The 27,690-nt window shown below is 40.3% G+C and overlaps 1 protein-coding gene across 2 annotated transcripts in view; it reads right to left on the bottom strand.

Annotated features, from left to right (window-relative positions):
• The window catches only part of LOC107131247 (ATP-binding cassette sub-family C member 4), a 152,923-nt gene that overhangs the window by 45,656 nt on the left and 79,577 nt on the right, over nucleotides 1-27,690 (bottom strand). For both annotated transcript variants that reach the window (XM_024989162.2, XM_059884478.1), the window contains 3 exons: nucleotides 17,887-18,033; nucleotides 15,644-15,723; nucleotides 393-543 (listed from right to left, as the gene is read on the bottom strand). In XM_024989162.2, coding sequence (XP_024844930.1) covers nucleotides 393-543; nucleotides 15,644-15,723; nucleotides 17,887-18,033 — 378 coding nt within the window. The remainder of the gene's footprint in view (nucleotides 1-392; nucleotides 544-15,643; nucleotides 15,724-17,886; nucleotides 18,034-27,690) is intronic.

The following is a 27,690-nucleotide window of genomic DNA, read 5'->3' as shown; positions in this document are numbered from 1 at the left end:
GTCATTTCTGGTAACTTCAGGAGGAGAAAAATTGTCTATTTTCCTCCTATATTAGTTCCAACATGATAAAATATTTTTAAGAAAAGTATTTACAGAGTGGATACTCTGTGTTAGGAAATATGTCATGAACAAGACAGAAATGGTCCCTGTCCTCATGGTGCTCACATTCATTCTCCTTGTGCTAAAATGCAAAGATGCAGCTGACCTGCCACCAGTTTATTTGCCTTAAGAACCACGCCGACTCACAGTGGCTATAACATTCAATTATCTAATGTTGACTTGTGAGAAATTCCAGAAGACAGAGTCTGCAGAATTTCAGGGGTCTGGTTAATTATTGCATAAATGGAGGCCAGCCTGCATTGCCATCCCAACCTGAGAGCCCCGGTACTCACTTGTACATTCCAGGCGTTTCACATCGCACGATGTCCTTAAGAAATACCACCGGAGGACAAAGAAAATAATGCCAAGTGGAATCACAGGTATAGCAATCCAAGGAATCGCAGCCACCATCACGACCACCATACCAACCACAAGAAGAAAAGTCTGAAATAGCAAAAATAGATGCAGAGGCCTCCTTATGAAGGGTACTTTTCAAAGATAAACTGTTATGATTTGTTCTATTAGGATTAAACTCCTTCCCTCAAAAAGGATTTGTTGGGACAGCAGGGAATCTTTCTCTTCCAAATAAATACAATTATAGGTGGTCCTCATGATATTTAGTGCATATGCCGAACAGGATGATAAGAATTTTCTAGGTATCCGCACTTGTGATACACTCAGTAGCCCTTTGAGGCAGGCATTACCACTTTTAACAGATGATAATATTTAAGGCTCAGAGAGTAGGCGCTGAATCCCAAACTATCAGGAGTCAGAAGGTGTTACTAGAGAGATGAGTGAGCAGGCATCACAGGTGAGGAATCCAGATGCCTCAGCTATACATGGAGGAATAAAGAAGTGGTTAAATACAAAGTTGTGTCCAGAATGTGTCCAGAAAAGTAGGACAAAATTTAAATGTTGATCTTTGGAAGTAGGAATTTCTCTTTCAAGATTTTCTATCCATACTTAATACTTACTGAGTGTTGACTGTATACAGAGCTATACCTTCAAACCTTCACATGTATTAACTCATTAATCCTCACAATAGCTCTATCTAGTAACAGTATTGTCTCATTTTACAGATGGAGAGAGTGAAGCACAAGAAGAGGAAAAACAACTCGATGAACATTGCAAAGCCTAAGTCATGAAACTGGGAAGTCCATGTCATGAGTCTTTATGACATATATAAGCTTGCCCCCAATATACAGCCATCTTTCTATCGTTATAGTAAGTGTTTAAAATGCCTGTTCCAAAGGTTAATGATTGTAACAATGACAGATTCCATTTACCAAGTGTTTACTGTACGTAAGACAATGGGCTAAGAGTTCCATGAGCATTTTCTTAATCATCACATTATCCCATGAGATTATTCTATCTTGGTCCAAAAAAAAAAAAAAAAAAAAGAGAGAGCAGGTAGAAGAGAAAACAAAATCATTGGTTTTTGCTGCTTTAAGCATCCATCTTTAGAAGGAAAAGTATAATACCCTTATTTTTTAAGAATGCAATCAACATTTAAGAATGCAATCAACACTGCCTGCCTATTATGACAGTGGGGTGGGGTGGTGGGGATGTGCAGGTTCAGTCTGGGCCAAGGCCTACAAAGCTTATGATCTCAGGTGGATATGAATTCATGGTGATCTGCACAAGGCAGAGAGTGCTGGGGAAACACAGAGAAGAATTCAGGAACACTTTTAGACAATTCTAAGAAGAGAATTATGGCCAAATTTTACAGCCTGGTTGAAAAAATAGAAAGAGTGGTACGAAAACTTGCAGGCAGCAACTACCATTGATGGAAATTTTGACCAAAAAGGAGCTGAGATGAGAAGTTAAGATGCCTGTCTGAGTTAACACTGGTTGTTATGGGTCCTCTCAGCACCAGGACCTGCATCCATGCTCACCACCCCAGGACCTCCCCACCTTGTCACCCAGGGCAGCTGGCCCAGGCGCTTCTCTGAGAGATGGGTTAGGGGTGGTCATGCCTGTATCACAGAGACTTGGGTTATCATTTCACAGCTTTTCCTGATCAGTTTTCTCAGAGGATCTTCACAACCATCTTGTGAATGAGAAAAGTAAGAACTTCATTTTCATTTACAGATATGGCATAAAGATTGGAGGGTAAGTGGTTGTCCTAAGTTTTCCTAGAAGGATGGCAGGTCAAGGAGAAAGGCAGGAGCAGTTTGTACTCAGGGAATCCTAGAGTCTTGGCCACAGGCAGAAGGAGCCTAGAAGGAGGAGGAAAGGTCCAGAACTGTGACTCGGTATCCAGGAGACCTTGGGAACTAAACTATATTATCTGGATGGAGACACATGTGCTTTTCCTGTTTTTCACACATCTGCTGTGGTATCAAAATAAAACCCAGAGTGAAGAGGATGGGATTCTGAAGTAATACTTCCCAGTCATTAGTGGAAAAAATAGCCCTGACTGACCTCTCTCCTATTAGACCTACAGATGAACAACTGCTTTACAGCCACTGTGTTATGCATTCCACCTGATAAAACCTTCATGTTCATGGGGAGGAGTTCTGGCAGCTCCTTCTAAGTCTGGTCTTAAGTCACCTGGCTTGCCATTGTTGATTGTCATAAGTGAAGTGAAGTCGCTCAGTCATGTTTGACTCTTAGCGACACCATGACTGCGGCCTATCAGGCTCCTCCATCCATGGGATTTTCCAGGCAAGAGTACTGGAGTGGGGTGCCATTGCCTTCTCCAAAGTCATAAAAACCTGCTAAAATGTCAATAAAAAATTCAAATTAGTTTTTTAGTATACTCACTGGCTTAAAGCTCAACATTCAGAAAACTAAGATCATGGCATCCAGTCCCATCACTTCATGGCAAATAGATGGGGAAACAGTGGAAACAGTGGCTGATTTTATTTTGGGAGTCTCCAAAATCACTGCAGATGGTGATTGCAGCCATGAAATTAAAAGACACTTACTTCTAGGACTTCCCTGGTGGCTCAGACGGTAAAGCATTTGCCTACAGTGCAGGAGACCTGTGTTCAATCCCTGGGTCAGGAAGATCCTCTGGAGAAGGAAATGGCAATACACTCCAGTACTCTTGCCTGGAAAATCCCATGGACAGAGAAGCATAGTAGGCTACAGTCCACGGGGTTGCAAAGAGTCGGACACAACTGAACGACTTCACTTTCACTACTGCTTGGAAGGAAAGTTATGACCAACCTAGACATCATATTAAAAAGCAGAGACAATACTTTGTCAACAAAGGTCTATCTAGTCGAGGCTATGGTTTTTCCAGTAGTCATGTATGGATATGAGAGTTGGACTATAAAGAAAGCTGAGAGCCAAAGAATTGATGCTTTTGAACTGTGGTGTTGGAGAAGACTCTTGACAGTCCCTTGGACTGCAAGGAGATCTAGCCAGTCCATCCTAGAGGAGATCAGTCCTAGGTGTTTATTGGAAGGACTGATGTTGAAGCTGAAACTCCAATACTTTGGCCACCTGATGTGAAAAGCTGACTCATCTGAAAAGACTCTGATGTTGGGAAAGATTGAGGGCAGGAGGAGAAGGGGACAACAGAGGATGAGATGGTTGGATGGCATCACTGACTCAATGGACATGAGTTTGGGTAATCTCCGGGAGTTGGTGATGGACAGGGAGGTCTGTCGTGCTGCAGTTCATGGAGTCTCAAAGAGTAGGACACAACTGAGAGACTGAATTGAACTGAACTGAGAAGACTCACATCATTTGATGGAAAACATTCATCAGTTTCAGTAATTTGGCTTTCCCCAGGTGAAGGCCTGTTAAGACTAACCCAGCCTGGAAGATAACCTGGGAAGCAGAGGTAAAATCAAAATGAAGGGCTCCACAGAAGCTGAGCCAATGCTTTTTCCTTAGGTATGCATTCGGTTCAGTTCAGTTCAGTCATTGAATCCTGTCTGACTCTTTGAGACCCCATGGACTGCAGCACCCCAGGCCTCCCTGTTCATCACCAACTTCTGGGGTTTACACAAACTGATGACCATCACGTTGGTGATGCCATCCAACCATCTCATCCCCTGTTGTCCCCTTCTCCCACCTTCAATTTTTCCCAGTATCAGGGTCTTTTCAAATGAGTCAGTTCGTCGTCTCATGTGGCCAAAGTATTGGAGCTTCAGCTTCAACATCAGTCCTTCCAATGAACACTCAGGACTGATCTCCTTTAGGATGGACTGGTTGGATCTCCTTGCAGTCCAAGGGACTCTCAAGAGTCTTCTCCAACACCACAGTTCAAAACATCAATTCTTTGGCACTCAGCTTTCTTTATAGTCCAACTATCACATCCATACACGACTACTGGAAAAACTATCGCTTTGACTAGACAGACCGTTATCTGCAAAGTAATGTCTCTGCTTTTTAATATGCTACCTCAGTTCAATTCAGTTCAGTTCAGTCACTCAGTGTGTCCAACTCTCTGCAACCCCATGGATCGCAGCACGCCAGGCTTCCCTATCCATCACCAACTCGCGGAGCTCACTAAGACGCACGTCCATTGAGTCAGTGATGCCATCCAGTCATCTCACCCTCTGTCGTCCCCTTCTTCTCCTGCTCCCAATCCCTCCCAGCATCAGAGTCTTTTCCAATGAGTCAACTCTTTGCATGAGGTGGCCAAAATACTGGAGTTTCAGCTTCAGCATCATTCCCTCCAAAGAAATCCCAGGGCTGATCTCCTTCAGAATGAACTGGTTGGATCACCTTGCAGTCCAAGGGACTCTCAAGAGTCTTCTCCAACACCACAGTTCAAAAGCATCAATTCTTTGGCACTCAGCTTTCTTCACAGTCCAACTCTCACATACATACATGATCACTGCAAAAACCATAGCCTTGACTAGACAGACCTTTGTTGGCTAAGTGATGTCTCTGTTTTTCAATATGCTATCTAGGTTGGTCATAACTTTTCTTCCAAGGCGTAAGTGTCTTTTAATTTCATGGCTGTAGTCACCACGTGCAGTGATTTTGGAGCCCCCCAAAAATAAAAGTCTGACACTGTTTCCACTATTTCCCCATCTATTTCCCATGAAGTGATGGGACCAGATGCCGTGATCTTCATTTTCTGAATGTTGAGGTTTAAGCCAACTTTTTCACTCTCCTCTTTCACTTTCATCAAGAGGCTTTTGAGTTCCTCTTCACTTTGTGCCATAAGGGTGGTGTCATCTGCACATCTGAGGTTATTGATATTTCTCCCGGCAATCTTGATTCCAGCTTATGCTTCTTCCAGCCCAGTGCTTCTCATGATGTACTTTGCATATAAGTTAAATAAGCAGGGTGACAATATACAGTCTTGATGTAATCCTTTCCTATTTGGAACCAGTCTGTTGTTCCATGTCCAATTCTAGCTGTTGCTTCCTGACCTGCATACAAATTTCTCAGGAGGCAGGTCAGGTGGTCTGGTATTCCCATCTCTTGAAGAATTTTCTGCGGTTTATTGTGATCCACACAGTCAAAGGCTTTGGCATAGTCAATGAAGGAGAAATAGATGTTTTTTCTGGAACTCTCTTGCTTTTTTGATGATCCAGCGGATGTTGGCGATTTGATCTCTGGCTCCTCTGCCTTTTCGAAAACGAGCTTGAACATCTGGAAGTTCACAGTTCACGTATTGCTGAAGCCTACCTTGGAGAATTTTGAGCATTACTTTACTAGCATGTGAGATGAGTGCAATTGTGCAGTAGTTTGAGCATTCTTTGGCATTGCCTTTCTTTGGGATTGGAATGAAAACTGAGCTTTTCCAGTCCTGTGGCCACTCCTGAGTTTTCCAAATTTGTTGGCATATTGAGTGCATCACTTTCACAGCATCATATTTCAGGATTTGAAAGAGCTCAACTGGAATTCCATCACCTCCACTAGCTGTTCATAGTGATGCTTTCTAAAGCCCACTTGATTTTACATTCCAGGATGTCTGGCTCTAGGTGAGTGATTAAGTTGGGCATAACTTTTCTTCCAAGGAGGAAGTGTCTTTGAATTTCATGGCTGCAGTCACCATCTGCAGTGATTTTGGAGCCCAAAAAGTAAAGTCTGACAGTTTCCACTGTTTCCCCATCTATTTGCCATGAAGGGATGGGACCAGTTGCCATGATTTTAGCTTTCTGAATGTTGAGTTTTAAGCCAAATATTTCACTCTCCTCTTTCACTTTCATCAAGAGGCTCTTTAGTCCCTCTTCACTTTCTGCCATAATGATGGTATCATCTGAATATATGAGGTTACTGATATTTCTATGGGCAATCTTGATTCCAACTTGTGCTTCATCCAGTCCAGCATTTCTCATGATGTACTCTACATATACGTTAAATAAGCAGGGAGACAATATACAGCCTTGACATACTTCTTTCTCCATTTGGAACCAGTCTGTTGTTCCATGTCCAGTTCTAACTGTTGCTTCTTGACTTGCATACCAATTTCTCAGGAGGCAGGTCAGGTGGTATGGTAATCCCATCTCTTTAAGAAGAAGACCCATTATTAACACTCTGAGAGCTCCAAAGTTAGGTAACATGCCTCAGATTTCATGCCACTAAATTCTGAAATAATTTAAAGCGGTTGTCTCTGACATCTACTTGTAGGTAATACTATAGCCACCCTCATTGTGGATTGAATATCATATATATATATATATATATATATATATATATATATATTATCATGGCATCTGGTCCCATCACTTCATGGGAAATAGATGGAAAACAATGGAAACAGTGTCAGACTTTCTTTTTTGGGGCTCCAAAATCACTGCAGATGGTGACTGCAGCCATGAAATTAAAAGACGCTTACTCCTTGGAAGGAAAGTTATGACCAACCTAGATAGCATATTCAAAAGCAGAGATGTTACTTTGCCAACAAAGGTCTGTCTAGCCAAGGCTATGGTTTTTCCCCAGTGGTCATGTATGGATGTTAGAGTTGGACTGTGAAGAAAGCTGAGTGCCAAAGAATTGATGCTTTTGAACTGTGGTGTTGGAGAAGACTCTTGAGAGTCCCATGGACTGCAAGGAGATCCAACTAGTCCATTCTAAAGGAGATCAGTCCTGAGATTTCTTTGGAAGGACTGATGCTAAAGCTGAAACTCCAGTACTTTGGCCACCTCATGCGAAGAGTTGACTCATTGGAAAAGACTCTGATACTGGGAGGGATTGGGGGCAGGAGGAGAAGGGGATGACAGAGGATGAGAGGATGGATGGCATCACTGACTCGATGGACATGAGTTTAAGTGAACTCCGGGAGTTGATGATGGACAGGGAGGCCTGGCATGCTGTGATTCATGGGGTTGCAAAGAGTCGTACATGACTGAGAGACTGAACTGAACTGAACTGAAACGGTGTATGTGTTTACAGATGAATATACATTTCTGAATCTTTTATTGCCAGCTATCTCAAACCCTTTATAGAAGTTGGCAGAAGATGAAAATAGTATCTCAACAAAAAGTCATTTGAAGAAGGAAACAAAAGATTCTGGTGTACAATACATATGCCTTCCCTGAAACCAACCTCATTTCTTTCTTCTACATTCCCAGGAATTCCAAGAAACCCAGTTAAAGCTACACATATAATTCACCGCCCCCGCATCTACTTGGATTTCAGGCCCATATGATGGCCCGTATCACCATGGCCAGTGTTTTTACACCTCTGTCACACTGGCACAGAGACAATAATGAGTATATAGAAAGAAACATATTGTCCCAGAAGCAAGTGACTCAAGTACTGATGTCCCCCAAATAAAGAGAATCATTATTTTTATATATTTCCCATTTGGAGCACACTGTTTGGAAAATTATATTCAAAGTCTGTGAATCTACATGAACTAATAAAAAAAAATTCTTAGATGAAATCTTTCACTTTAGAGAAAATGGTGATTTTTTTATAATTCAGAAAAATTCTTTAGTTTGCAGAGAATGACAGCCTACACCTAGAGAGGATATTCCACTAGCCCAATATTGTGCTGAGACAGGGTTTATAACAAATCTTCCTGCATATTAACAGGGAGGGTAAGACTCTACACCCATTCTCAATCTTAGTAAGAACTGGGATATACCAACATGAACAGATGGTAATGGGAATTAAATGAGGTCCCACACATAAAGTGTTAACCAGTTCATGCATAACAAATAGAAACTCTAACTCCACCATTACTACCATCAGGTGCTCTGGGTGCCAGCAGCCAGGGGAGGAGGGATGAGGTGTTCATAGACTGATGAGCCCAAAGAATCTTAAGAATCTCATGAAGTTGGGCCCTAACAGGCCCCTCATTCTAACCACTAGAACAGTTTAGTATTATCCAAGAACGTATCAGAGCAGGTGCAATTTTTCTTAGATGTGGTGATGAGGTCACATGTACCAAAGTGACTGTGGCTTTTCTTTGGTCACAGTGAAATTCACATCTGAGGTTTATTTTGTTTGAAGATGCACTTTTAAAATAATATGACCAATAAACTTCATGCCTACTACAGTTTTTGTCCTCTCTGAATTATCTTCCCAACTCTAAGCTTTCCAAAGACTGACAAATTTTGGGACATGGCAGCAAGTAACATTTTTTGAGATGTTTCTTTTCTTTTTTAATATATATTTTAAAGAGATGTTTTTTTTTTTCTTATTCTGTATCATTTTTCTCTTTCAGGTTATCCTATTTCTGAGTGAAGACTTGCTTTTTTGAAACTCCTAAGCACTTATGGGAGACTAAGGGGAAAGTGCTGGACCTCTGAATCAACAAAACCAAACAAGATTATTCAATATAGACCAAAGAGAAGATCAATTTGACATTTACTATTTTATGTACCGTGAAGTGGTACACTGATACCAGTGGAAGTACAAAATCTGTATTTTGTAAACTCATGAATCTCAAGAAGTTGAACTGTGTCCACTCCAGGTCAGCATTCTTGGTGGAAGCAAGTAGCCTGGTTAGGTTGTCAGGATGACTAAGGCAGAGGATAGGTCCCAACCACCTATGGAAGGAAGTCCCATGAGCATATTTCATCCTCCAAAAGGATGCTGTGTTGTGAGCAGCTGTTTATGACAAGCCACACTGGTTTCTAAATGATTTGTAAGTGAAATATACAAAAAAGAAAAGAAAAGAATGCTTGTGAAAATGTTAATGGTTTTCTTTAAAAGCCTGTCCAACCAAAAAACTTGAAAAATAAGACTTTGCTTTATTGCTAGAGGCTATGGGATTTCTTTGGAAGGAATGATGCCAAAGCTGAAACTCCAGTACTTTGGCCACGTCATGCAAAGAATTGACTCATTGGAAAAGACTCTGATGCTGGGAGGGATTGGGGGCAGGAGGAGAAGGGGACGACAGAGGATGAGATGGTTGGATGGCATGACTGACTCCATGGATGTGAGTCTGAGTGAACTCTGGGAGTTGGTGATGGACAGGGAGGCCTGGCATGCTGTGATTCATGGGATCGCAAAGAGTCGGACATGACTGAGTGACTGAACTGAACTGATGACAAGTTTTCTCATAACACAGAGATCCACAATTCTCTAGATCTGGCCAACAAGCAAAGAAGTAATGGTTATGCCATGCTTCCAAATACCAATAATGGATGATACTTCATAAGACTTGTCATGAGTCCAAATCTCAAGTATTTCACAGGCTTTATATAATCTCATTTTCACATCAATATGAGGAGGGATTATCTTCTCCATTTGCAAAGCAGGAAACTGATACTCAGAGAGGCTTATTGATTTGCTCAAATTCAAACAATTCAGTCATTATGACCCCAAGTCTTTTCTTTTAACTTCTTCCTGATACTGTATCACATACAGAGACTGTATCACACATAGATACTGTATCATACATCATATATTTCCCCTTCTGTCTGCATTTTCTAACCCTGTTGGGTTTCTTGTGGTTCTATCTGGTCTTTCCCATGAGGGAGCCAGTTCTAGATTCCCAGCTATTTAGGGAATAACAGCCTGTTCAGTTCAGAGAGCAAAATGATCATTAAAAGATCTTAAAAGTGCTCACTGGGCTTTCCTGGTGGCTCAGTAGTAAAGAATCTGCCTGCCAATGCAGGAGATGTGGGTTTGATCACTGGATCAGGAAGATCCTCTGGAGAAGGAAATGGCAACCCACTCCAGTATTCTTGCCTGTGAAATCCCATGGACAGAGGAGCCTGGAGCACTGCAGTCCATGGGGTCACAAAGAGTTGAATGCAACTAAGCTACTAAATGGCAACAGCAAGGGTTCATTCTGTTCATAGTTTTTCAGGCACTCTGTCTACCAGATCTAATTCCTTGAATCTATTCATCACCTCCATTTTATAACCATAAGAGATTTGATTTAGGTCAAACCTGAATGGCCTAGTGGTTTTCCCTACTCTCTTCTTAATGATCAGAGCCATAGTCAGCTTCAGGTCTTGTTTTTGCTGACTGTATAGAGCTTCTTCATTTTCAGCTGAAAAGGACATAATCAATCTGATTTTGGTGTTGATCATTTGGTGATGTCCTTGTGTAGAACTGTCCCTTGTGTTGCTGGAAGAGGGTGTTTTCTATGACCGATGTGTTCTCTTGACAAAACTCTGTTAGCCTATGCCCTGCTTCATTTTGTACTCCAAAAGCCAGACTTGCCTGTTACTCCAGGTATCTCTTGATTTCCTACTTTTGCATTACAATTCCTTATGATGAAAAGGACATCTTTTTTTTGGTTTTAGATCTAGAAGGTATTGTAGGTCTTCATAGAACCAGTCAACTTCAGCTTCTTTGGCATTAGTAGTTGAGGCATAGACTTGTAGTACTGTGATGTTGAATGGTTTGCCTTGGAAGAGAACAGATCATTCTGTCGTTTTTGAGTTTGTACCCAAGGACTGCATTTCAGACTCTTTTGTTAACTATGACAGCTTCTCCGTTTCTTCTAAGGGATTCTTGCCCACAGAAATAGATACAATGGTCATCTGAATTAAATTCGCCCATTCCTGTCCATTTTAGTTCACTGATTCCTAAGATGCCAATATTCACTCTTGTCATCCCCTGTTTGACCACATTCAATTTACATTGATTCATGGACCTAACATTCCAGGTCCCTATGCAATATCATTCTTTACAGCATTGGACTTTACTTTTACCAACAGACACATCCACAACTGAGTGTCATTTCCACTTCAGCCCAGCTGCTTCATTCTTTCTGGAGCTGTTAGCAGTTGCCCTCTGCTCTTCCCCAGTAACATACTGGATACCTCCCAACTTGGAGGGCTCATCTTCAAGTGTCATATATTTTTGCCTTTTCATACTGTTCACGGGGCTCTCACAGCAAGAATACTGGAGTGGGTTATCATTTCCTCCTCAAGTGGACCATGTTTCGTCAGAACTCTCCAGTATGACCTGTCTATCTTGGGTGGCCCTGAATGGTATGACTCATAGTTTCATTGAGTTACACAACCCTTCACCAGGACAAGGCTGTGATCCATGAGGAAGAAAGGAAATGAGGATTCAGTCATTTAAGTTCGGCCAAGCTGTTGATTGTTGTTGTTGTTTTCTCTTCCTGAATGAGGGATGTGTGAGGAACAAAGGTTTTGCAATTTGGTTTTCCTCAAAAAAATTAAAGCATTTTGCTGAGGGCAGCTGTGTGCAACTTCTGATGCTCAGAGAAGTCCCTCTTTTTTTAATTTAATAAGTGATTTTTTTGATATTTTAAAATTTATTTATTTTTAATTGAAGGATAATTAAAATGCCTAAATTTAACTTCCACATCTTACCTTCATTTTCATTTGTCTTATTTGTAGGAAGACTTCTTGGAGGTGATGATTTCAATGACAAAAGCAGTGCATAATTGAGACTATTTACTCCATGTTATTTGGGACTTTGGAAAACTATATGAAAATTATGTTAATTTGAAATATTTAGTGACCAATGGTCAGTTTTGAAAACAACTGGTGTTTATTCTATGAGTCTACATAAGAAAGTATCCCTTAAAATCTTCAAGAATTACAAACCTAGAATCTCTGTAATACAAACTCATGAGATGATATTTATGGGCCTGGAAACTGTGTCTGACAATAAATTTAATACAACATAATGCCGATGTCATCAGACAACTTTTCTCACTTAAAAATACATATGATGTTTTAAAAATAACTACTCATTACTTAGTGCTCAACATGCATTCAGATGTTATGAAAATAATAATATTAAAACAACTTCATTTTGCCTTCCCACAACATTTATGGAGTTGGTATTATTTTCTCTATTTTACTGAGAGGAGACTGGCTTTGTGTGGCAGAGACAGGAAGAGGGAGAGCTGGGATTCAAGCTTGGAAAGAGAGACTTCAGGGCTTCCCATGCCACTGTACTTTAAAGTTGTTGACATCATAAATGATTATCAGGTGGAATTGCACTACATAAATTGATTTTTTTATGCTGCTTTTCCTTCATCCTTTTTGAAATGGTGAACAGCTCCAATTTGCCCAACAACTATAATGTGACCGAACAGGAAACTTCTCTGGTAGAGTCAGTGTGCAATATGGTGCACAAACTCATGATTGCCCTCTGTTGGGATGTGGTCTCTGAGTGACATCGTCTGAGTAGATGGACTGTCGTGCAGTGTGGACCACTACTCAGAACCCAGGGTTTCCCTTCCCACACTTGGCATCACTATTACAAAATATTAAATAAATTATCTAATATATTGTTTAAGAGAATGAGAAGGAATTAAATGATGAAAAGTACACCAAATAAACACTTTAGAAGTAATAAAAATGATCAAGAATCTTCCAAGGTTTATAAAATACACCAAGGATAAGCAGAATCATCAAAAGTGAGTTGAAAACAATTGGCACAAACTATTTCTTTTAAAACAAAACTGAACAACCCCCTTCCAGCCCCTTCCCTTCCCTCCTCTCATTGGTGATGGGGAAGAAAGACTGATTCCCACATAGCAACTCTGCTTCCAGCAGCACCTCCAGCCCCACCATCCACAGCAGCCTTTTCTTTTCATCTAGGATTAAAGGTCACCTCCTAGAAGCTCCGCGCACCTCCTGGACCAGGCTCCATAACTGCCTCCAGCCCCCACATCCACTTTGCCTTCCAGGACTTCCTCCACAGAGCTCCCACAATTAGGATTCCAAAGGCAGCAAGGGGTGAATCTCTGGATGTCTCCCTCCCAAAGGGAGGCTGCAGGAGACCACCCATGACGGGAGGGGTCTGGCTCACCCCTGTTCTTTAGGACCTCAACTCTAAGCACTGTTTGTTGAAGGGAAGGAGGGAGAGAGGGAAATACCACCCACCACCTCACACACACACGCAACTCACAAACTGTACACCCCAACAACCAGCAATACCTCCTCAGACCCTACATTCCAGATGGGCCTGTCTCCTACTTCATTCAAACTCCCAACTCCCTCCATACCTCCTGGATTTTCAGCCCTTTGCACTCTGACCTCCTCACATCTGAAACCTGCTTCTCAGGTCACCAACACCTCCTGATTCCAAATCAAGCAACAAGTTTTCACAGACTCACCTTCTCGTTTGCACTGAGCAGATGTGTCCTTCCTTGATTCCCCAACCTACTTCCTTCTTTCTCTCTTGCTGTTCACTGTGTCTCCTCTCCTCCCCTTCTCTCTCTGCTTTTTCTCTGATATCGAGTCTTCTTATATTGGTCCCTAAAAATGCTTCCCTCTCTCTGGGCAGTCTTGTCATTTTCACAGATTCAGCTACTACCTGCTCAGTGAAGGGTACACAGGCTCCATGCTCATCCCAGGTCTCTCCCTCAAACACCAAACTCTTACTTTCAATGACCTACAGGACGCCTCCACCTTCAACTTCAAGATAACTGAACTACAAGTGGCAGAGCTGGGATTGGAAATCAGCAAGACTGGAATTTTCCCTCCTCTTTAATGAGAATGTTTCCTACTGAAATCAGGTAGTATCTATCCCTGTTCCCTCTATACATCATGCAAAAATATGTGACAATCTGACTATGACCACTAACTAACCATGTGCTAGTAAGCACATGGCATAAACCCAAGTTAGCCCACCTTACCATAGCAAAGAAACAGAACCATTCACAAAATATTTTCAAAGTAATTCACAATCACTGTTAAAATGTGACACTGTTTTCAAGCAAAAATAGTTTCTGGGGATAAATTACATAGTTAAACCCAGAAGGGCACATTTATAAAATAAGTTTGCAGAAGAGAAAAAAAAAAAAAAAATCAGACATCTTTGCAGTAAAAGTCCTCTGCCTCTGAGTCTCAGAGTAGTTCACACTGGTAACAGTTGAAGCCATGCCCACAGGCTACACTGTCTGCAGTCAGATCTCTGCTGCATTTCTGTGTGCAGCTTTTGACAATGCGTTTCATTTCCAAAATTAACACCTGAGAAGAAAAAGAAAATTCCCCACAGACTAAATAACTGAAAAGTAGACAGAATTAAATAACAGAAAAATACACCCCACATGAGCAATGATACTGAATGAGGAGATGAGAGTGGAGATGACCCTACATCATTCTTTAGAACCTCAAGTTCACAGACAAAAGAGAGACTCGATAGAAGGTATTCCTGTAGGTCTTTCTCTCTCTCTCTCTCTTAAGACACCTTAAGACAGAGCAATCAACCTGTGAAAAGAATAACTGCCTACAAAACAAAAGACATTTTCTGAAATGACTTTGATCCTGGAATCAAATTACTGGCTTAAAGGCTTTGTATCTTTAATAACTGCTCTCTATTGCCCTTGTTGGACTTCCCAGGTGGCTCAGTGGTGAAGAATCTGCCTGCCAATGCAGGAGACCTGGGTCTGGAAGATCCCCTGGACAAGGTAATTGCAACCCACTCAAGTATTCTTACCTTAGAAATCCCATGGACAGAGGAACCTCGTGGGCTATAGTCCATGGGGTCACAAAAGAGTCAGACACAATTTAGCAACTAAACAACAACCTTTTCCTCGTTAAAGCATTATTTTCACCTTATTTTTACCAATCTTTTATTTGTAAGTAACCACAATTGGCTTTATCCAAATAAAATAGTGCAGTAAATATTTGTCCTCTGTGGTAATACAATGCATTGTGCATGTCTGACTCTTTGCAACCCCATGGACTATAGCCCGCCAGGCTCCTCTGCCCATGGAATTTTCCAGGCAAGAATACTGGAGTGGCTTGCCATTTCCTTCTCCAGAGGATCTTCTTGACCCAAGGATTGAACTCTTGTCTCTTGTGTCTCCTGCATTGGCAAGTGAATTCTTTAACACTGAGCCACTTGGGAAGCCCAATACAATGCATAATTTAGTTCATCTAGGCTATCTTTCCATGAGAGGTGATTTTTTTCTCTATTATGAAATGTGCTCACAATAAGGGAATCCACACCAGACATCTGGAAGGCAGAGGGAGAACCACTTACCCAGCCTGTCGCTGCTTCAGACCAACCTTGATGTGACTGGGTAGCCACTCCTGCCCCAGGTGTCACTCATGTTAGCTCAGCCTCCCAATGACAGCTGCACCCTTCTCTCACAAATATAACCTTTACTGAGGATAACAGGGCATATCACCAGGCTGAAAGCCCACCCTCAGCCCCTGTGAGAAAGCCTCGAGAAACAGGCATTCTGCTCTTCCCTGTGAGAACTCTGACAGGACTGGTACATTACCTGGATGAAATCTTGAAATATCAGGGGCAGCGAGTCATCCATATGCCCAATGTCTTTCGAGAAGCAATTTAAAATCCTTCCTGAAAGAACAGGATACAAGAAAATACTCATTTCCTCATAAAGGAGCCTTAAGAGAAACAATACGTGAACAAATCAAAACAATATTTTTTTTTCTTTTTTTCTTTTATTTTTTTTTTTATTCTGCCAATTTTATTTTATTTTTAAACTTTACATAATTGTATTAGTTTTGCTAAATATCAAAATGAATCCGCCATAGGTATACATAGCACATGTATTTATGGATTTCTCTGATGATACAGTGGATAAGAATCTGTTTGTCAATGCAGGGGACATTACAAATTCCACTTTTGAAAATAAAAGATAGGAAAGAGTTCAATTTAATATACCACTAAAAGAGTAAGTAATTTATAGCCCCTAAGACGTTTGGGCAAAGCAGGCCTATCTTTGCAATACTTATTTGGGCTTCTATTTTCTTGAAGGAATGAAGTCATGCTAAGAGCTAAAGGAGGGGGACACAAGATAAATATTAGTGTGCTGACTGCTCTAAAATTAGTGGCCTTCAGGATTTAAACTTGATCCCAAGTACTTCAATATAAGTAAGTCAGCATCTGGAGAAGCCTACAAGTCTTGACTATAAAGAGCCTGGTTAACTGTGGTCATGAACACTCAGAGGCTGTGAGAACAGAAATTCAGTCCCACTTAATGCTCCCAACTTTGTGACTATAGTTTTCACACTAACAGGCAAAGTGGAACAACTTCATACCCATAATAGCATGGACTCCTCCAACCCCTTCCTCACTCTGGCTTCATAATAACCTGAGATCTGTGTGGGCCTCTGCAGTTTACTATCCTGTGCTCTGCTCACTGCCTGGACTAAACAACGTGTGCTGAATAAATCTGAACAGATTTATGAGCTGCTGCCCTAGACATTCTTATTTAATCCTCACAACAGTCTTGTGGAACAGAAAGGGCAGTGGTTATTCCCATTTCACAGGAGAGAAGCTCCCAGACACCATGTCCTCATCCTCATTGAGGTTCATTAGGCACTGATCCTGTGCTAAGTGCTGTGAATTATTAACCTGCTTAATGCCCACAATACCAAGATATTGGTAAGTGTGTGAATAGTATCCTCATTTTACAGGTAAGAAGATCAAGACACAGAGAAATTAAATAATTAGCACAGAAGTATTCACATAACTATAACTATTACTATTAGTAACTAGCAACAGGACTGAACCCAGCCAGTTGGCTCCAGAGTCCACACTTAAGACCATGACAGCATCCTGCCTGGAGATTTGCCTGGCTAGGAGAATATACCTGCTTTGGCCTCAGTCACATGCCGAGTTGATGACCAGGCTGAGCCTACACTTGTCCTCCTTCCAGTCACATCCCTGCCTCGACAGGCCCTGTCAGTCATCACCTGTGAGAAAACAAAGCCACCCTGGGCCTCAGCACAAGTACAACCAACTGAACAGAGTGGGCATGTTCACTAAAGAACTGACTCTTCACAGAAACCCAGGTCAAGAGGCTGTCTCCTGAAGCAATACAGGTCAAAGGCCTCAAAGTAGAGGAAGCAACCACTGGAAAACCATCAGGGACACTCTTACTTAATACTGAAGATCCACCTGCTATGTACCACAAGACCTCTTAAATGTAACCAAAAGTCCATTATAAAACTAGAGAGTTGATTTTATTGAAGATGATGTATACTTTTAACTGATCTTGTGTTTTAATCAATTTTCCATTACCATTTAGATAAACCTCAAAATATGAGCACATGTCAGACCTCTGTGATCCCAGAAATGGATGAGCAATGAAAAAGAGAAACACATAGCCTGTCTCCTATAGAGATGTTCCTGGAAGAAGGTCCTTCCTAGTTAGCTTAACATTATTAACACAGGAACATTTCAACAACTAGTCAAAAATATTTCAACACATTTGCATCATATGTTGGGTGCTTCATATGTCTTACAAATGGATTCATAAATCATCCTGCAAAGTAAACATTCATTTATCTTTACAGACACACATAAATTGGAATAAAAGGTTACATACTCCTATTCAGATTTTCTCTGGTAGGAAAGAATATCAGTGAAGCTTTTCATAGAAAATGAATGGTGATTTTCTTCTAAGCATCTCTTCCATTTTCAAATATCAAATGTAATCAGGAATTAAATGTGTTAAGAAGACATATTCACTGAGAAACCTGGTGTCTGACTTACCTATTGGATTTCTATAGAAGAACAATACTGGAGCTCTCAAAACGGACCACAAAATTTTGTTATGCAAAGTTTGTGAAGCGTTAACAAGGACGTAGAATATCAACAGAGACCTTGTGATGCCAAAAAGGATGGTAGAAAAAGTTAAACCTGAAATAAAGAAACATCACTCAGTACAAGATCTCTGCCTTATCCTCAATGATGTTAAAGCATGACAGACAGTTTATAAAGATATTGTGTATTTTATTCTATAAATAAGATTTATATAAAAATTTATACATGTAGACTATAGAATAAATTTATATATATATAAATGTATATATATGTAAATATACATATGAAATAGGTTGTATAAGAACTTGATGCTGTCACAAAATACATTTATAAAGAAGAATATGAAAATCACTATTTTTCTTTCACTAAATAGAAACAACACAGTGGGGAAGAGTCTTATATAAATTAGTTTCATTCTAGGCTTTCCTAATTCACTTACAAGTCCTAATAAAAACTCACAAGAAAGATAGTTACAGGGCTCCTTTGGTAGTTCAGTGCTGGAGAGTCCGTCTGCCAATGCAGGAGACATGGGTTCGATCCCTGACCCAGGTGGATCTCACATGTCTCAGAGCAGCTTAGCCTGTGCTCCATAACTATTGAGCTTGTGCTCTAGAGCCCAGGAACCACAACTACTAAAGCCCACTGGCTGCATCTACTGAAGTCCACACACCCTAGAGCCCATGCTCTGAAACAAGAGAAGCCATGCAATGAGAAACCTGCACATCACAATTAGAGTAGACTCTGCCCTTGGCAACTAGAGAAAGTCCACACAGCGATGAAGACCCAGCATAGCCAAAAATAAATAAAACAAACAGACAAAAAAAAAAAAAAACTTTAGTTATTTAAACATTTTTTAAAAACAAAAAGAAAGATGATTATGAAAAACAGTTGAGGATTTTTGCATCTATGTTCATCAGTGATATTGGCCTGTAGTTTTCTTTTTTTGTGGCATCTTTGTCAGGTTTTGGTATTAGGGTGATGGTGGCCTCATAGAATGAGTTTGGAAGTTTACCTTCCTCTGCAATTTTTTGGAAGAGTTTGAGCAGGATAGGTGTCAGCTCTTCTCTAAATTTTTGGTAGCATTCAGCTGTGAAGCCGTCTGGACCGGGGCTTTTGTTTGCTGGGAGATTTTTGATTACAGTTTCAATTTCCATGCTTGTGATGGGTCTGTTAAGATTTTCTATTTCTTCCTGGTCGAGTTTTGGAAAGTTGTACTTTGCTAAGAATTTGTCCATTTCTTCCACGTTGTCCATTTTATTGGCATATAATTGTTGATAGTAGTCTCTTATGATCCTTTGTATTTCTGTGTTGTCTGTTGTGATCTCTCCATTTTCGTTTCTAATTTTGTTGATTTGATTTTTCTCCCTTTGTTTCTTGATGAGTCTGGCTAATGGTTTGTCAATTGTATTTATCCTTTCAAAGAACCAGCTTTTGGTTTTGTTGATTTTTGCTATGGTCTCTTTTGTTTCTTTTGCATTTATTTCTGCTCTAATTTTTAAGATTTCTTTCCTTCTACTAACCCTGGGGTTCTTCATTTCTTTCTTTTCTAGTTGCTTTAGGTGTAGAGTTAGGTTATTTATTTGACTTTTTTCTTGTTTCTTGAGGTGTGCCTGTATTGCTATGAACTTTCCCCTTAGGACTGCTTTTACCGTGTCCCACAGGTTTGGGGTTGTTGTGTTTTCATTTTCATTCGTTTCTATGCAAATTTTGATTTCTTTTTTGATTTCTTCTGTGATTTGTTGGTTATCAGCAGCGTGTTGTTCAGCCTCCATATGTTGGAATTTTTAATAGTTTTTCTCCTGTAATTGAGATCTAATCTTACTGCATTGTGGTCAGAAAAAATGCTTGGGATGATTTCTACTTTTTTGAATTTACCAAGGCTAGCTTTATGGCCCAGGATGTGATCTATCCTGGAGAAGGTTCCATGTGCGCTTGAGAAAAAGGTGAAATTCATTGTTTTGGGATGAAATGTCCTATAGACATCAATTAGGTCTAACTGGTCTATTGTATCGTTTAAAGTTTGTGTTTCCTTGTTAATTTTCTGTTTAGTTGATCTATCCATAGGTGTGAGTGGGGTATTAAAGTCTCCCACTATTATTGTATTATTGTTAATTTCTCCTTTCATACTTGTTAGCATTTGTCTTACGTACTGTGGTGCTCCCGTGTTGGGTGCATATATATTTATAATTGTTATATCTTCTTCTTGGATTGATCCTTTGATCATTATGTAGTGACCTTCTTTGTCTCTTTTCACAGCCTTTGTTTTAAAGTCTATTTTATCTGATATGAGTATTGCTACTCCTGCTTTCTTTTGGTCCCTATTTGCATGGAAAATCTTTTTCCAGCCCTTCACTTTCAGTGTGTATGTGTCCCCTGTTTTGAGGTGGGTCTCTTGTAGACAACATATGTAGGGGTCTTGTTTTTGTATCCATTCAGCCAGTCTTTGTCTTTTGGTTGGGGCATTCAACCCATTTACGTTTAAGGTAATTACTGATAAGTATGATCCCGTTGCCATTTACTTTATTGTTTTGGGTTCGAGTTTATACACTGTTTTTGTGTTTCCTGTCTAGAGAATATCCTTTAGTATTTGTTGGAGAGCTGGTTTGGTGGTGCAGAATTCTCTCAGCTTTTGCTTGTCTGAAAAGCTTTTGATTTCTCCTTCATACTTGAATGAGATCCTTGCTGGGTACAATAATCTGGGCTGTAGGTTATTTTCTTTCATCATTTTAAGTATGTCTTGCCATTCCCTCCTGGCTTGAAGAGTTTCTATTGAAAGATCAGCTGTTATCCTTATGGGAATTCCCTTGTGTGTTATTTGTTGTTTTTCCCTTGCTGCTTTTAATATTTGTTCTTTGTGTTTGATCTTTGTTAATTTGATTAATATGTGTCTTGGGGTGTTTCTCCTTGGGTTTATCCTGTTTGGGACTCTCTGGGTTTCTTAGACTTGGGTGATTATTTCCTTCCCCATTTTAGGGAAGTTTTCCACTATTACCTCCTCAAGTATTTTCTCATGGTCTTTCTTTTTGTCTTCTTCTTCTGGAACCCCTATGATTCGAATGTTGTAGCGTTTAATATTGTCCTGGAGGTCTCTGAGATTGTCCTCATTTCTTTTAATTCATTTTTCTTTTATCCTCTCTGATTCATTTATTTCTACAATTCTATCTTCTAATTCACTAATCCTATCTTCTGCCTCTGTTATTCTACTATTTGTTGCCTCCAGAGTGTTTTTAATTTCATTTATTGCATTATTCATTATATATTGACTCTTTTTTATTTCTTCTAGGTCCTTGTTAAACCTTTCTTGCATCTTCTCAATCCTTGTCTCCAGGCTATTTATCTGTGATTACATTTTAGTTTCTAGATTTTGGATCAATTTCACTATCATTATTTGGAATTCTTTATCAGGTAGATTCCCTATCTCTTCCTCTTTCGTTTGGTTTGGTGGGCATTTATCCTGTTCCTTTATCTGCTGAGTATTCCTCTGTCTCTTCATCTTGTTTAAATTGCTGAGTTTGGGGTGTCCTTTCTGTATTCTGGCAGTTTGTGGAGTTCTCTTTATTGTGGCTTTTCCTTGCTGTGCGTGGGTTTGTACAGGTGGCTTGTCAAGGTTTCCTGTTTAGGGAAGCTTGTGTCGGTGTTCTGGTGGGTGGAGCTGTATTTCTTCTCTCTGGAGTGCAATGAAATGTCCAGTAATGAGTTATGAGATGTCTATAGTTTTGGGGTGACTTTGGGCAGCCTGTATCTTGAAGCTCAGGGCTGTGTTCCTTTGTTGCTGGAGAATTTGCTTGGTATGTCTTGCCCTGGAACTTATTGGCTCTTGTGTGGTGAGTAACCACAGGGTTTTGGTCTATTGCCTGTAGCTTCCAAGGCGTTTCCCTCTGTTATATCTTTTCTGTTTGCTAGTCTCTTCAGTATCTGGTTTCCGCCCTGACACAAAGGGGACGGTGGAGGACACTTTTTTTTTTTTTTTTTTAGGCTTACTTGTTCAGTCGCGCTGAGGGGAGGGAGGGAGGAATGCTGCAAACAAATAACACTGGCGTGGGCTCGCAGTGCCTCAGTCACCCTGGGTCTGCCCCCGCTCACGGCACGTGTAGCCACCCTGCCCACACTGCTCGTGCTCTAGGTTGTTCCGCCGGGAACAATCCGAGGCTGGCCCTGGGTTGCATGCACCTCCCAGGTTCCAACAACACATTAAAAAGATCATACACCATGATCAAGTGGGCTTTATCCCAGGGATGCAAGGATTCTTCAATATCCGCAAATCAATCAATGTAATACACCACATTAACAAATTGAAAAATAAAAACCATATGATTATCTCAATAGATGCAGAGAAAGCCTTTGACAAAATTCAACATCCATTTATGATAAAAACTCTCCAGAAAGCAGGAATAGAAGGAACATACCTCAACATAATAAAAGCTATATATGACAAACCCACAGCAAACATTATCCTCAATGGTGAAAAATTGAAAGCATTTCCTCTAAAGTCAGGAACAAGACAAGGGTGCCCACTTTCACCATTAATATTCAACATAGTTTTGGAAGTTTTGGCCACAGCAATCAGAGCAGAAAAAGAAATAAAAGGAATCCAAATTGGAAAAGAAGAAGTAAAACTCTCACTATTTGCAGATGACATGATCCTCTACATAGAAAACCCTAAAGATTCCACCAGAAAATTACTAGAAATAATCAATGACTATAGTAAAGTTGCAGGATATAAAATCAACACACAGAAATCCCTTGCATTCCTACACACTAATAATGAGAAAACAGAGAGAGAAATTAAGGAAACAATTCCATTCACCATTGCAACGGAAAGAATAAAATACATAGGAATATATCTACCTAAAGAAACTAAAGACCTATATATAGAAAACTATAAAACACTGGTGAAAGAAATCAAAGAGGACACTAATAGATGGAGAAATATACCATGTTCATGGATTGGAAGAATCAATATAGTGAAAATGAGTATACTACCCAAAGCAATTTATAGATTCAACGCAATCCCTATCAAGCTACCAACAGTATTCTTCACAGAGCTAGAACAAATAATTTCACAGTTTTTATGGAAAAACAAAAAACCTCGAATAGCCAAAGTGATCTTGAGAAAGAAGAATGGAACTGGAGGAATCAACCTACCTGACTTCAGGCTCGACTACAAAGCCACAGTTATCAAGACAGTATGGTACTGGCACAAAGACAGAAATATAGATCAATGGAATAAAATAGAAAGCCCAGAGATAAATCCACGCACATATGGACACCTTATCTTTGACAAAGGAGGCAAGAATATACAATGGATTAAAGACAATCTCTTTAACAAGTGGTGCTGGGAAAACTGGTCAACCACTTGTAAAAGAATGAAACTAGACCACTTTCTAACACCATACACACAAATAAACTCAAAATGGATTAAAGACCTAAACGTAAGACCAGAAACTATAAAACTCCTAGAGGAGAACATAGGCAAAACTCTCTGACATACATCACAGCAGGATCCTCTATGACCCACCTCCCAGAATATTGGAAATAAAAGCAAAAATAAACAAATGGGACCTAATTAAACTTTAAAGCTTCTGCACATCAAAGGAAACTATTAGCAAGGTGAAAAGACAGCCTTCAGAATGGGAGAAAATAATAGCAAATGAAGCAACTGACAAACAACTAATCTCAAAAATATACAAGCAACTCCTACAGCTCAACTCCAGAAAAATAAATGACCCAATCAAAAAATGGGCCAAAGAACTAAATAGACATTTCTCCAAAGAAGACATACAGATGGCTAACAAACACATGAAAAGATGCTCAACATCACTCATTATCAGAGAAATGCAAATCAAAACCACTATGAGGTACCATTTCACGCCAGTCAGAATGGCTGCGATCCAAAAGTCTACAAATAATAAATGCTGGAGAGGGTGTGGAGAAAAGGGAACCCTCTTACACTGTTGGTGGGAATGCAAACTAGTACAGCCACTATGGAGAACAGTGTGGAGATTCCTTAAAAAACTGGAAATAGAACTGCCTTATGATCCAGCAATCCCACTGCTGGGCACACACACTGAGGAAACCAGAAGGGAAAGAGACATGTGTACCCCAATGTTCATCGCAGCACTGTTTATAATAGCCAGGACATGGAAGCAACCTAGATGTCCATCAGCAGATGAATGGATTAGAAAGCTGTGGTACATATACACAATGGAGTATTACTCAGCCATTAAAAAGAATACATTTGAATCAGTTCTAATGAGGTGGATGAAACTGGAGCCTATTATACAGAGTGAAGTAAGCCAGAAGGAAAAACATAAATACAGTATACTAACACATATATATGGAATTTAGGAAGATGGTAACAATAACCCGGTGTACGAGACAGCAAAAGAGACACTGATGTATAGAACAGTCTTATGGACTCTGTGGGAGAGGGAGAGGGTGGGAAGATTTGGGAGAATGACATTGAAACATGTAAAATATCATGTAAGAAACGAGTTGCCAGTCCAGATTCAATACACGATACTGGATGCTTGGGGCTAGTGCACTGGGACGACCAAGAGGGATGGTATGGGGAGGGAGGAGGGAGGAGGGTTCAGGATGGGGAACACAGGTATACCTGTGGCGGATTCATTTTGATATTTGGCAAAACTAATACAATTATGTAAAGTTTAAAAATAAAATAAAATTAAAAAAATTAAAAAAAATTAAAAAAAAAGAAAAACAGTTGATCTTCTTCCCTTTGCCACATTTCAAATCCCACTAGTTACATATTCCACAATCAAAGCATACCTCAGTTTTAGATATCAGTGTGAGAAGGAAGAGGAACAGGAGAAATGACTTACCATTTCCTTGTAAACAGTAAATTTACAGGAAAATTTACTTCTATGTAAAATAGCTACTTGAGAATCTACTTTTATAGCACAGAAAATTCTACTCAGTGGTGATCTAAATGAGAAGGAAACCAAAAAAATGGGGATATATGTGTACTGTACATATGACTGATGGCACTTTGTTGTACAGCAAAATCTCACACGACACTGTAAAGCAACTGTACTCCAGTGAAAATTAATAAAAATCAAATAAATAAAAAATAACATAGCAATTTCTATGTCTAAGTAGTTTTAAAGAGTACAGAAGGACCATATTAAGTTGCAAACAGACAACTTAATTATTTGCAACTAACAATTAATTAGTTTGCAAACTATTGCTATTCAAGAAATAGCAAGAAACTATTAGATTTTGACAAGAGATAATTATAACCTAAATAATAATTTATAGATAATCTAAACAAGCAACTAACCTCTCACTAAGTGTTTTAAGGAAACACAAAGCATTTGTAAATAAATATTATCATTTAAAAATTTTTATCAATGATAAATGAGCATCACTATGCATATAAAACCACATCCAAAGTCAGAAGGAGCAGCCCCACATCCAAGGTCAGGGAAAACCTAGTAAGATGGTAGGCACTGGAGCGGCTGTGAGGAGATACCCCATGTCTAAGGGCAAAGGAGCAGCCCCAGCAAGACAGTAGAAGTGGCGAATTCATGTTTAGAATCAAACCCAATTCCTGCCAGAGATGCTCAGAGGGCTCAAATGAACCTTGTGCGCACCAGGACCCAGAGTCCCCACAGAGACTGAGACAGAACTGTGTTTGAGAGTTTCCTGTGGAGGTATGGGGTTGGCAGTGGTCTGCCGCAGGGACAGGAGCTCTGGGTGGGGGTATGGCATAAGTCCTCTTGGAGGAGGTTGCCATTAACCCCACCATAGAGCTGTCAGAACTTACACAGGACTGGGAAATAGACTCTTGGAGGGCACAACAGAACCTTGTGCACCAGGACCAAGGAGGAAGGAACAGTGACCCCAGAGGAGACTTGCCTATGGGTGTCCAGGAGTCTCTGGTGAAGGTGTGGGTTGGTGGTGGACTGCAGCAGGGTTAGGGGCACGGTCTTTAGCATTACATGCATGGGATCTTGTGAGGGAATTCACCATTATATTCATTCAGTTCAGTTCAGCTCAGTTCACTGGCTCAGTCGTGTCTGACTCTATGTGACCTCATGAATCACAGCATGCGAGGCCTCCCTGTCCATCATCAACACCTGGAGTTCACTCAAACTCATGTCGATCAAGTCGGTAATGCCATCCAGATATCTTATCCTCTGTCGTCCCCTTCTTCCTCCTGCCCCCAATCCCTCTAGGCATCAGGGTCTTTTCCAATGAGTCAACTCTTTGCACGAGGTGGCCAAAGTATTGGAGGTTCAGCTTTAGCATCAGTCGTTCCAATGAACAGCCAGGACTGATCTCCTTTTGGATGGACTGGTTGGATCTCCTTGCAGTCTAAGGAACTCTCAAGAGTCTTCTCCAGCACCACAGTTCAAAAGCATCAATTCTTCAGTGCTCGGCTTTCTTCACAGTCTAATTCTCACATCTATACATGACTACTGGAAAACCATAGCCTTGACTAGACGGACCTTGGTTGGCAAAGTAATGTCTCTGCTTTTCAATATGCTATCTAGATTGGTCATAACTTTCCTTTCAAGGAGTATGCGTCTTTTAATTTCATGGCTGCAGTCACCATCTGCAATGATTTTGGAGCCCCCAAAAATAAAGTCTGACACTGTTTCTACTGTTTCCCCATCTATTTCCCATGAAGTGATGGGACCGGATGCCATGATCTTCGTTTTCTGAATGTTGAGCTTTAAGCCAACTTTTTCACTCTCCTCCTTCACTTTCATCAAGAGGCTTTTTTAGTTCCTCTTCACTTTGTGCCATAAGGGTGGTGTCCTCTGCATATCTGAGGTTAGTGATATTTCTCCAAGCAATCTTTATTCCAGCTTGTGCTTCTTCCAGCCCAGCATTTCTCATGATGTACACTGCTTATAAGTTAAATAAGCAGGGTGACAATATACAGCCTTGATGTACTCCTTTTCCTATTTGGAACCAGTCTGCTGTTCCATGTCTAGTTCAAGTTGTTGCTTCCTGACCTGCATATAGGTTTCTCAAGCGGCAGGTCAGGTGGTTTGGTATACCCATCTCTTTCAGAATTTTCCACAGTTTATTATGATCCACACAGTCAAAGGCTTTTGCATAGTCAATAAAGCAAAAATAGATGTTTTTCTGGAATTCTCTTGCTTTTTTGATGATCCAGCGGATGCTGGCAATTTGATCTCTGGTTCCTCTGCCTTTTCTAAAACCAGCTTGAACATCAGGAAGTTCACCATTCACATATTGCTGAAGCCTAGCTTGGAGAATTTTGAGCATTACTTTATTAGCATGTGAGATGAGTGCAACTGTGCGGTAGTTGGACTATTCTTTGGCATTGCCTTTTTTTGGGGATTGGAATGAAAACTGACCTTTTCCAGTCCTGTGGCCACTGCTGAGTTTTCCAAATTTGCTGGCATATTGAGTGCAGCACTTTCACAGCATCATCTTTCAGGATTTGAAATAGCTCACCTTGAATTCCATCACCTCCACTACCTTTGTTCATAGTGATGCTTTCTAAGGCCCACTTGACTTCACATTCCAGGATGTCTGGCTCTAGGTGAGTGATCACACCATCGTGATTATCTGGGTAATGAACTCTTTTTTGTACAGTTCTCATGTGTATTCTTCTTAATATCTTCTGCTTCTGCTAGGTCCATACCATTTCTGTCCTTTATCAAGCCAATCTTTGCATGAAATATTCCCTTGGTATCTCTAATTTTCTTGAAGAGATCTCCAGTCTTTACCATTCTGTTATTTTCCCCCATTTCT

Source organism: Bos taurus, unplaced genomic scaffold (genome assembly GCF_002263795.3).
Source record: "Bos taurus isolate L1 Dominette 01449 registration number 42190680 breed Hereford unplaced genomic scaffold, ARS-UCD2.0 Leftover_ScbfJmS_264, whole genome shotgun sequence".
Lineage (NCBI taxonomy): Eukaryota > Metazoa > Chordata > Mammalia > Artiodactyla > Bovidae > Bos > Bos taurus.
The sequence above is the reverse complement of the archived record's forward strand: the minus strand, read 5'-3'. Positions and strand labels throughout refer to the sequence as shown.